The sequence below is a fragment of the Zerene cesonia genome, unplaced genomic scaffold (genome assembly GCF_012273895.1).
Source record: "Zerene cesonia ecotype Mississippi unplaced genomic scaffold, Zerene_cesonia_1.1 Zces_u003, whole genome shotgun sequence".
In the NCBI taxonomy this organism is placed as follows: domain Eukaryota; kingdom Metazoa; phylum Arthropoda; class Insecta; order Lepidoptera; family Pieridae; genus Zerene; species Zerene cesonia.
The window spans coordinates 1,602,781-1,615,270 of NW_024045133.1; the positions used below are offsets into that span (position 1 = coordinate 1,602,781).

Genomic DNA, 12,490 nt, shown 5'->3' on the forward strand with positions numbered 1-12,490 from the left:
CCTCGCAATTCAAAAATCTTGTGCGTCAACACTTTCTTTCTCTTTCCAACTAATTTATGTCTATTTCTATGCATTTCAATGATTCGATGTATATATGTAGTTATTATTTGTATGTATTGTATGTATTAGTTATTAGTTTAGTATATTTTATCTAGTGTATAGTTAGGTTATATATATATGTATATTTGTATATATGTGTATATGTGTATGTGTGTATATGTATATATTTGTGTAAATATATGTATATGTTGTATGTAAATTTGATTGAATGTTTAAAAGTAACTGTTCTTCGTCCCGCTTATAGTTTAGCAGTATGCTCGTTACCTTTTACCGTGGTTGCCTGGAAGAGATCACTTCTAAGTGATAAGGCCGCCAAACAAATTGTACGCTTTATTTTAGTCATTATTATTATTATCTCTAAGTTTCCTTCTATGTACAATGTTGTTGAAGAGTTAAATAAATAAATAAATTTCTTGTTTAATCGCGTATACCTATTCCTGAGTGTAGTTCGGAGTGTATGTGTGCGTGCGACCCTGTGTACCGACAGAGCCGACGATACGTACGATTGTACGTGCATATGTGTGCGCGCGTTACTATTGTAAATAATAAAACGCCCTATAATTCCGTTGTACCATCTCCAATTTCTATGAGTTTCCGTTCGCACAGGCACCGTTGAATAAATCACGATTTAAACCCGTTATTTTATTGATTTTTGTTTTTTTTTTATGATTAGTCATCACGATTTAACTCCACATTCCCGCACCATGCGTATTACATTACCTTATCAGAAGAGGTCCCGTCCGGGGGCTGCGCCCTGCTATCTCCAGAGGCGGGGGTGGATAGCGGAGCCCCGGGCGAGCGGGGCGGTGGCGTGAGAGTGGGCTCTCCTGAAAAATTTATATATTTTTATTAAATATCGATAATGTGAAAAAAGTCTCTAATTAATACAACACTAGCTGCGCCCCGCGGTTTCACCCGCGTAAGTCCGTATCCCGTAGTAATATCGCGATATAGATGCCTATATGTTATATTGTATTCCAGTTATTCAGTCAGCTATCTACGTACCAAATTTCATTGCAATCGGTTCAGTTGTCTTTGCGTGAAAGAGCAACAAACACACACACACATCCTTACAAACTTTCGCATTTATAATATTAGTAGTAGTAGTAGTAGTAGGAAGTAAGATTAGTAGGAAGTAGGATGGTACAATGTTTTTTTTTTCGTATTAACAACAAAACTTACTATTAATAAAACGAATTTCCCAATTCGAATCTGTAGCGAGTTCCTTTATATTTCCAATTTATATTTAAAGTAATATACAGAGTAATATAATAAGTAAATATTACCATAATATTGCATTATTATTACATCGATCATTAATTCTTAGATTTCTTTCCACTTAACTAATTAGTTAAAATAGAAATAAACTAATATATTGTATGCGGTGAATAACAAAAATAGCCCATTAATATCCCCACTCGATAAATGAGCTACTCACATCGAAAACAATTAAGCAAATCGTATCAGCAGTTTCTGAGATTCGTATGCGCAAGAAAACGAACAGGCTAATGTTAAGCTTTTCATTGTTAAATCTACACTAATATTATAGTGCTGAAGAGTTTGTTTATTTGTTTGTATGCTTGAACGAACACTTCTCAACTCCGAAACGAATCTCAGGAACTGCTGGTTCGATTTGAAAAATTCTATAAATTTCGGTAGCCCATTCATTGTGGATGGCTTAAGGCTATATAACATAGGGTATATGTGGATACAACTACGCGGCACAGCTAGTATATAGTGAAGTCCCGTGGTCCCTAGTGGGGACCCCGTATGGGGCAGATGATGTACATCCGTTTCACTGATCGATAATTTTCTTTACGGACAAGTAGGTGATCAGCCTTGTGTGTCCTGCCAGACCGAGACATTTTTTTTTTGTGCGTCCCCACCGGGAATTGAACCCAGGACCTCTCGGTTCTACGCTCACGCGTTAACCACTGTACCAAGGTGGCGGTCACAGCTAGTATATAATGTGTATAAATTACCGTATGTAGGCGGCGACGCAGGCGCCGAACTGGACAGCACGACACTGAGGGGCTGGTGGGATTTCTGAAAAAAATGTTTAGATATTTATATATTCAGTCTCCCCGTGACCACGCTCGCTGTAAAGTGTTCGAAACGTCGCGTTAATAATATAATGAATAAATCGCGTTTAAAATCCGTTAAAAAGTCTTTAATTTCTAAATGTATAATACTCGCGTAAACACAAGAAAATACTATGTTTAGATATGGTTATTAGCATATTTTATTTTATTTATTTTGGTTTATTTACACAAATAACAATAAGCTCATAGTGTTGGTAACAATAAATTCCTAAAGAGTTATTATATTTTCTATGTTAGTATGTCTCAAATGCAATAATTGTGACAACTAGTTATGTCAACCATTACTTCAATGCTATGATGGAAGCTGATAGTTTACGGCAGTGGTTCACCAACCAGCTGTCAAGCCAGCTCGGTATATCTATCTATCTTCTATCTTAATATATAAAATTCTCGTGTCACAGTTTTCGTTGCCATACTCCTCCGAAACGGCTTGACCGATTCCTCTGAAATTTGGTAAGCATATTGGGTAGGTCTGAGAATCGGCTAACATCTATTTTTTATCCCGATATTCCTACGGGATACGGACTTACGCGGGTGAAACCGCGGGGCGCAGCTAGTAGCGCATAATCATGGGATATGTTGTGTATTTATTCATAACTAGTTTTCCGCCGGCGGCTTCGCCCGCGTGGAATTCGGTTATATCGCTTTCATCTCCCTATTTCAAATACTTCTAACTTCTTTTTTCGCGATAAAAATTATCCCAAGTTCAGTTCTACATTCATACCAAATTACAAAAACATTGGTTCAGTGGTTTAGGCGTAAAAGCGTTATAGACAGACAGACAGACAGACAGACAGAGTTACTTTCGCATTTATAATATTAGTAGGGATACTTTATCGTACTAAAAATAATTTAAAAATATGGTATTGAATAAAACATAGTTAATAAAATAACAAACTCTATTGGGACTATTACAAAGTGTGTGCGCCCCGAATTTCATTGCAATCGTCTCAATCGTTTCTGGCTTCTGCGTACGTATTAGTAGGATTGGATTTATTTCTTTATTCCTAACGGTACATACAGTAAACATACCATGCTAATTAAAACATACATATTATAATATTTTCTCCACGCTTTTAATCTTATGTTATTCGATTGGGTGAACCGATTTTGATGATTCTTATTTTAATTGAACGCTTCTTGGCCATTTTTGTAGAACATTAACTACTTTCTCAATAGCTCATCCATACCCCTATAATATACCACAGCAATTCAGCAATTCCCGGCGTGGTATCGCTTATCGCTACATACTATAAAACAAAGTCGCTTTCTCTGTCCCTATGTCCATATGTATGCTAAAATCTTTAAAACTACGCAACGGTTTTTTTTGAGAGATTCAAGAGGAAGGTTTGTATGTATCATATAATTATATGTATAATAACATCTATTAAACTACTTCGAATTTAACGTGTGCGAAGCCGCGGGCTCACGCGAGTCCTATTAATTATATTATAAATGCGAAAGTTTGTATGGATGTATGGATGTTTGTTACTCTTTCACGTAAAAACTACTGAACCAATTGCCATGAAATTTGGTATGTAGACAGCTGGATAACTGGAATAACATATAGGCAACTTTTTATCCCGATATTCTTACGGGATACGGACTTACGCGGGTGAAACCGCGGGGCGCAGCTAGTTATACTAGCTATATAAAATCGTTTTTTTAATGCATAAATGTAAAAAAACATTGTATTGTATTTACTAAAAAAAGCGAGGGATTCCAATGCCTGTAACGCAGTTTTAACCGACACAGTCTTTAGTTCCTTCGAATATAATTGTACAAATTTAACAATTTATTATTATGCATTAGACGCTCGTCCCGGCTCCGCCCGGATATCAAGATTCCTGTTTCATCGGGATAAAAAGTATCAAGTAAAAGTATCACACAATTATAAAAAGTATATAGTAAAAGTATCACACAAGCCAGTCCGTACCCTGCCCGTATACCAAATTTGATCAAATCCGTTCAGTAGTTTCAGCGTGAATGACGGACAAACATCCAAACAAACAAACAAACAAATTTTCACATTCATAATATGATGAAGTGTGATAGTGTGATGTGATGTGATTTAATCTTTTACATTACCTTCAAATAGTTCGGCGTCGACGTATGAAACTGCGGGTACTCCGGCAGTCGGACCGCGGGCGAGGAGGGGGCGGCGGGGGTCGACGGCTCAACGGCTGGCGAGGAACTCATGTTAAATGCAGTTCACACCATCGCCGCACGGGAATGGGAATGGAGCTAGCGGAGACGGGGCTAACGGAAACCGTATTCGAATTCGCGTTCCGTTTTCGAATTTTTTTATTTATCCAATCGACGATTTTAAATTTCGAATATACGTTCGAATTTTAATTATCCAATCGTCGATTTTAAATTTCGAATATACGAAACGTATGGCACGTACGCGATTTAGAATATTTATTATTACAATTTAAATATGATTAATTTAGAATTCTAAATTTGAATCGATCAAAAATAAAGCTATATAGCTCAAAGTATTCGAAATTAGAAAATTATATATTTATGTATATAAGTTAATTTATTTGTAAAAGTTAAGCTAATTTATTGCTTTTATTTAGTAAATTGTTATATATCTATTCAATAAATCTTTAATACTAAATAACTTTGTGTGCTTAAAAATATACTGGTGCAAAATTTTTCTAATTTAAATTATCATGAAAAATTTTATAATCCATAGGGGTACAAAACTCTATACTTATCGTAAATCTACAAAATAGTAGATTATATAATTATTTTTTTAATAAGCGCGTGAACTGTGTTCATAGACAAAAAATATTTATTCATATTTTTTTATCACTGGCAAAGACACTGGGTTCGAAATTCCTAATGTATGGAATGACTAAATGGAATAATATAATATATATTATTATTATCGTAATAAAATTAATTGGCAGTGTTCATAATTATTTACAGGAATGTCGCTAGGAAATATGGTAAGGAAATGGGAATGAAAAGGGTGTGTCCTGAAAAATACAAAAAAAACTAATTTTAATAATGAAAATTATAAAAAAGTTGTTACGCCCCCGGGTGGGCTCGAACCACCAACCTTTCGGTTAACAGCCGAACGCGCTAGCCGATTGCGCCACGGAGGCGATGGCTAACAATTCAAAATTATCGACCTATTACCTATTATTAGATAAATTAAAAATTACAATACTAAACTACATAAAACATAATTAAATAGTTTTTTTTTTCAATAACTTATTGTTATATATTAATTACATATTCATTAAGACATCACAACATTCAAATAATTGGATACAGTAAATTATTTAATAGAAATATAGTATAAAGTATACTATACTAAGATTTAATTATAGATTCTTTTAATTTAAATTCAGGTTGTCATAGCAACCCAAAAAAGCCATCCATTTATATTTGACAGTACGGCAGATTTTCCCTTTTTTATCTAGATAAATCTTAATATATATCATCTTAATATATATAAATCTCGTGTCACAATGTTTGTCCTCAATGGACTAGAAGTCCACTTAACCGATTATAATAAAATTCGCACACCATGTGCAGTTCGATCCAACTTGAGAGATAGGATAGTTTAAATAATTTTAATTACGATAAATGACAACCCGGGCAGAGCCGGGGCGTGCAGCTAGTAAAAATAATAAAATATGATGATGAATTTTTTACTCAATCAAATTTAGGTTTATCTTACAGATTAAATATGGATTTATTTATTTAAAAGGTGAAACGTAGGCTCTTAACACACGAGAGTTTTTCTAGTTTAAGAGGCAATGTACACAGTTATGTTATGTTTGATATTAAATATTATTGTTTATTTATTTACTACTACAACCTCACAAATCTCAACCTCATTACCTATTTATAATATTAGTATAGAATTAAAGTGAAGTCCCGTGTCCCCTACTGGGGTATGGGGCAGATGATATACATCTGTTTCACTGATCGATTTCTTTATGGACAAGTAGGTGATCAGCCTTCTGTGTCCTGCCATGCCTTCTTTACTATTGTCCCCACCGGGATTCGAACCTAGGACCCCTCGGTTTCACGCTCACGCGTTTACCACTGTAGGAGTAGTGTACAAGGAGGCGGTCGGTATAGAATTAAGATCTAAATAAAAATGATATAGTCTTAAACAACACAGCAATAGACAATAAAACACATTTAATAAAATATATTACACTAGCGGTCCGCCCCGGCTTCGCCCGTGGTACATATATAGCCTAAAGCCCTTCTCACTAAATGAGCTATGTAACACTGAAAGAATTTTTCAAATCAGACGAGCTGTTCCTGATATTAGTGCGTTCAAACAAGCAAACAAAAAATCTGTTCAGTTTTATAATCTATATATATAAAATTCTCGTGTCACAGTTTTCGTTGCCATACTCCTCCGAAACGGCTTGACCGATTTTGATGAAATTTTTTGTGCTTATCCGGTATCTATGAGAATCGGCCAACATCTATTTTTCATACCCCTAAATGATAAGAGTAAGGCAGAACAGCGTTTGCCGGGTGCAGCTAGTATTAGTATAGATATGGTAACGCTTTAATGATAGATTCAACTAAATTGTCTCACTAGCGCTTACACAGAATATACGTAAGGAAGCTATTTGATCCTGGCGATCCTAATCAGGATAATGAGATATACTCTCATGAAATTACTGTATTGTCACCGAACCTTGATAAGCGTACGAAGTTCTAATTGAATCCGTCCGTTTGACGTGAGTCAGAATCGAGTCTAAACGAGTCGGTTACATACAAACATACAAGTGAAGCCCAAAAAAAAAAATGTGAACCGTCACGGGACGCCTGGCAGTTGTGAAACATCGACATTATTTTATAAAATTAATATGCAAAGAATAGACTGTGATAGGAACTAAATATTACACCGTACACACTACTGCATATATACTGTATATATTATCTATCTATCACTATCATTTAGCGTGGCGACGCGTCGCCACGGCATGCGTCGCCACGCCAGAAATCTGCTTTACGTGCGACTACAGATGTTTCACATTAAAAAGCCTCTAGAAAATGAATTGCTAACGAAAAAATTGTTTTGAAACGAATGCAATAAACATTGTAAAACGATGATAATTGAACTCCTTTGCCAATTATCGTTGCCCTGTAAATATAATTAATTACTTTCGGGGTCAAACCCGGGGCGTAATTACATATATTTTTCCTGTATAAAACATTGAATTTTAATAGCTAACTCAGATAACGTCTAAAGTCTAGGTTTCAGTAGATGTTTTTTTTTTTTTCTTAGTAAACTGCCATTAGACTGAGTTGCATAGGCGACTTATGTACCACGGGTGAAACCGGGGCGAACAGCTACAACAGTAGAATAAATATCAAAATGCCAAATAAAAAAAAAAACTTATCCTACTTCCTACTAACTACTAAACTACTAACCTACTTAATATTATAAATGCGAAAGTTTTTAAGGATGTGTGTGTGTGTGTTTGTTGATCTTTCACGCAAAAACTACTGAGCCGATTGCAATGAAATTTGGTACGTAGATAGCTGGACAACTGGAATAACATATAGGCAACTTTTTATCCTGATATTCCTACGGGATACGGACTTACGCGGGTGAAACCGCGGGGCGCAGCTAGTATCTAATAAAAGTTAAATGAAAAGTGATTCCAATTACCCAATCAACCAATCTAATCACTACATAGTAAAAACAAATTCGCTTTCTCTGTGCAAAGTTAACGCGTGCGAAGCCGCGGGCAAAAGCTCATTACGAATAAACAAGATATGGGAAAAACACTTGAAAAAGACAAATAGGAAAGCTCCTTTCATTTTTGAAGTCGGTTAAAAATAACACTACATGAACATAGCGGTAGTGTGATCTTGCCGCAACGAAAAATAATTTTCCCTCAAAAATTTCATTTCTCAGCGTAGATAGTATATGCCATACAGATAAGGGTAGGATAGGTGACAGTCCTTATCAAAGCGTAGCGTGATTGATTATCTACATCACAGCGTCACAGATAAACAATTCTGCTGAATTCGCTGTTGATAAAAATATATATTTTAACTCCTATAGAAATGTTTAATGCCCAGGCGTGCCATAAAGTGATTCCATATTGGTGTTTAGTGGGAAAATTATAATTATAAAAAACTAGCGGTCCGCCCCAGCTTCGCCCGTGGCACATATATAGCCTATAGCCTTCCTCAAAAATGGGCTGAACTCTGAAAGACGTTTCAAATCGGGACCAGTAGTTCCTGAGATTAGTGCGTTCAAACAAACAAACAGACAAACAACCTCTTCAGCTTTATAATATTAGTATAGATATATGTGTTTAAATAACAGTTGCGTTCTCTAATTTCGACTGTGGACACTAGTTCTAGTTCCTAATCTTCAACAAACCTAAAGACCTGCTTGTACACTTATACCTTCATCACAAAAAGGAGGAGGGTTGTCAATTCGATAGAATCTTTTCCTGGGTTTCTTTTTTTCTTTTTTTTTATGTCACAGTCGTCAATGGAGTTGGCGGGTCGCCTGATGGTAAGCGCTACCACCGTCCAGAAACCTCAAAAAAACCTCAGATCTTTCAACTAGGTGATACAAAATATACTGCGTTTATTACCATTCAAGTTAGCAACGTTGAGAGTAAATCAGACGCATAAGTTTATCCCCTGAGGGATAGCTAAATACCACGTACAATTATCTGTGGCCGTGTGCGGACGACTTTCCGAACTCAAACTCAATCTAACTAGTTTGATGTGCTTCTTTTGAAATAAGAACTTTTTATTATTTTTTTTTTATGTCATCGTCGGCAATGGAGCCGATGGGTCGCCCTGATGGTAAGCGCTACCACCGCCCATGGACATTTGGAGAGGCGTAAGGTCGATTGCAGACCTTACGCCTACTACGTAGCTAGTATATCATAAAAATTATTCTAGAAGACCATGATCACGAAAAAGTCATCGATTTAGATAATAATGATTTTTATGTGGTGCAGTAAAATTATATATCGCTTGTAAATACGCAATTATAGCTCGAATACACGTTAGAATTATACACTTGGAGATTTTGAACTTGTGACGTCATAATCAAAGAACATTATAGAATAGTTGACGATTTCGAAATTTTGTGACGTCATAATCAAAAAACATTCTAGAATAGTTGACGATTTCGAAATTTTTTGACATCATTCTAGAACGTTCTCGAACAAAAAATCACTGGATGGCTCTCCGAAAATACAATTAAATACATACCGAACTGCTCTATATATAAACCAGAGCTAACTACATATTCATGAAGTAAATATTTTCCTTTGTTTGTAAATAAGCGCCATTGTCGTTAGACAAACGTGGCACTGCGCCAAATCTAGTTAGCTAGTTACATGAAAGATTATGATGGCAACAATATTTAGAGTATACCCTCTTTTATCTGAGACGTTTATATTGGGAATGGGCTGCGCGTAGCGTCAGCAACGAAAAGTTCAACTTTTACGAATACAAATTACATGAAACCTACTTCAAAAAAGGAGTTTATCAATTCGACTTATAATAATTATGTATCTTTGATGGTATTTAGAATATACCCCCTTTTATCTGAAAACCTTGTATTGGGAACATTTTGCAAGTACCGTTAGCAACGATGAGATACACATAAACGGACGCAAAATTTATACAATTTTCCGACTTCAAAAAACAAAGTTATCAATTCGACTTTTAATAATTATGAATGCTTGTTGGCAATTATATTTAGAATATGCGCACTTTTACCTGTGATCCCAGTATTGAGAGCATCCTGCGCGTACCGTCATATACACAACTTTTCATCCCGGTATTCATACGGGATACAGACTTACGCGGGTGAAACCGCGGGGCGCAGCTAGTACTTTATATAAAATATATAAAAACCATAACCACATAATCGCTCCACTGCCACATAAACTCAAAAACTCAAACTCAAACATGCAACTATTCACTTACACTTCATATAGAAGAATTTTAGTATCACCATAACACAGCTATAACATTTACCACTGGTTCGGAAAGCAGTTTCTACAGAGAAGAGCCGGCAACAAACTCTGTAGTTGCTCTTTTAAATTAAGTACATCTACATGGGCAATATGTATATACATAATAATGATTCCAATGTCCTTTACTAAACAAGCCTAAACTATCCTAAACTGTCCTTAAAGGCAAGCAAATTCGAAATTGAGATATTACTAAGGACATATGGCTCAAACCTCAAGTTGTTGAGACTCATCCATTTATTTTAAACACTAAATATATAAATCTGTCTGTCTGTATCTAGGATAAGCACCCCATGCTGCCAAGATTGTCGTCAGAAGTATTCAAGCGTGAAAGATTTCAGTATTCAATCAAATGGAACCAATTGACTAGCTTTCTTGTTAGTTCATTCGAATCAAACCTATCTATCAGATTGACCCTATTGGCGGATAAGGCTGTCTATCAAATAAAATATAATAGTTTAAAAAAACTATAAAACACGCTTTAACAAAAATCATATTTTGCAAATTGAAAACTGGAATAATTTTATCAAATTAGTGTATTGTCATCGGTCCTCAATAAATCTACAAAGTTTGAACGAAATCTGGCCGTTTAAAGTGGGTCAAAATCGCGCCCAAAGAAGTCAGTTACAAACAAACAAACATACAAACAAACAAACATACAAACAAACAAACATACAAACAAACAAACATACAGGTGAAGCTAATAAAAAGCGTGTAAAAATAAGCCTTATTATTCAAAGACATGCTAATAATTATAGAAAAAGAAAATTGATGCTTTAAAAGATCCAAATATTACATCACTCTTATATAATAAATGGTTTATTTTGTATGTTTTTGTATGTTTGTCCATCAATCACACTGAAACTACTAAGCGGATGTTGATGAAATTTGGTACAAATACAGAAAGTATATGAGCTGACTTGGGTGATGGAATACTTTTCATCCTGATTAAATGTTTCATTGGGATCAAACGGGAATCTTGATATCCGGGCGAAGCCGGGACAAGCGCCTAGTAAATCATAAGGAAATGAAAGAAAAACAAGTAGAGGTAAATGAAAGCTTTTAAAAGATAAACAATTGTGTAGAAGGCGGAAGGGAGAAAGGTGCAAAGCTAGTCACTATTTAATCACTGTACGAAGAACTAAGATGAGTGTTGATCCTTGATTGGTAATTAAATACCGCTTTTACTTAACAGAGCAGTTTTTACACCTACACTTATTACTTAATGAAATTAATTTATCATTATCATCATCATCAGCCCATACATGTTCTCAATGCTGGGACACAGGCCTACTATGAGGGTTCTGGCCATAATCTAGCATGCTGGCCAAGTGCGGGTTGGCAGATGTCACATGTAGTCAAAGATGTTTTTAATTCTTGGCCATGCCAAGAATAAGAAATTTTACAAACCCTGGATTAACAATGAAATAGTAGAAATGACTCGTCAAAAAAAAAGAACTATGGCGTATATACAGAATAGGTGGAACGGATAAAATGTACCAGAACTATAGAGCCTTAAATAACAAACTCATAAAAATTACTAGAACTAGACGAGAGCATTTTGAATCAAATGTCATCGACACCGGATCAAAATCTTTTTATGGATACATAAGGAGACAGCTTAATTCTAAAAACAGTATTCCATCAATTTTGGTAAACAATTTGAATGAACTTATTGAAGAACCACCACAAATTGCAGAAATGTTTGCTAACCAATTTGAGCAAAGTTTTGTAAAAGAACCTGATGGCCCACTGCCAATACTTGAAAGACCCAGAATTCATGTGTCAATGGATACTTTTGAAATCACTACAGAAATGGTTCGAAACGCACTTATTACTTTTGACGACACCACAGCAACTGGCCCTGATGGCATACCCGCTATATTATTGAAAAAGTGTTCAACTTCACTTACGGAGAGCATTGCTAAAATTATGAACTCCTCTCTCGACAAAGGATGTATACCAAATGACTGGAAAGTTGCTACTGTTGTGCCTCTACACAAAAAAGGCAGTAAGTTATTAACCACAAACTACAGGCCTATAAGTCTGACTAGCATACTATCCAAATGTATGGAAAAAATCATTGCTCAAAAGCTACGTGACTTTTTATTTCGACAACAGATAATTCCTGATGAGCAACATGGTTTTGTTCCAAAGCGTTCAGTAACTACCAATCTTCTCATGTGTGTCCACGAATGGACCAGAAATTTAGATGAAGGTCAACCCACAGACATAATCTACCTCGACTATGAAAAGGCCTTTGACCGTGTACCCTTTCAACGTCTATTATACAAACTGGAACACCTTGGAATACGTGGAAAA

The 12,490-nt window shown here is 35.5% G+C and overlaps 1 protein-coding gene and 1 non-coding gene across 2 annotated transcripts in view; both read right to left on the bottom strand.

Annotated features, from left to right (window-relative positions):
- LOC119838458 (oxysterol-binding protein-related protein 8) overlaps window positions 1-4,696 on the bottom strand; it is a 41,293-nt gene extending 36,597 nt beyond the window's left edge. The window contains exons 1-3 of the mRNA XM_038364405.1: window positions 4,251-4,696; window positions 2,043-2,106; window positions 781-887 (exon numbers count right to left, since the gene is read on the bottom strand). Of these exons, the coding sequence (XP_038220333.1) occupies window positions 781-887; window positions 2,043-2,106; window positions 4,251-4,361 (282 nt within the window). The 5' untranslated portion in view covers window positions 4,362-4,696. The remainder of the gene's footprint in view (window positions 1-780; window positions 888-2,042; window positions 2,107-4,250) is intronic.
- A 508-nt stretch (window positions 4,697-5,204) lies between these two features.
- Window positions 5,205-5,278, bottom strand: Trnan-guu. Its single transcript has one exon. It is a non-coding gene; the product is annotated as a tRNA-Asn (tRNA).
- Window positions 5,279-12,490: the final 7,212 nt, after the last annotated feature.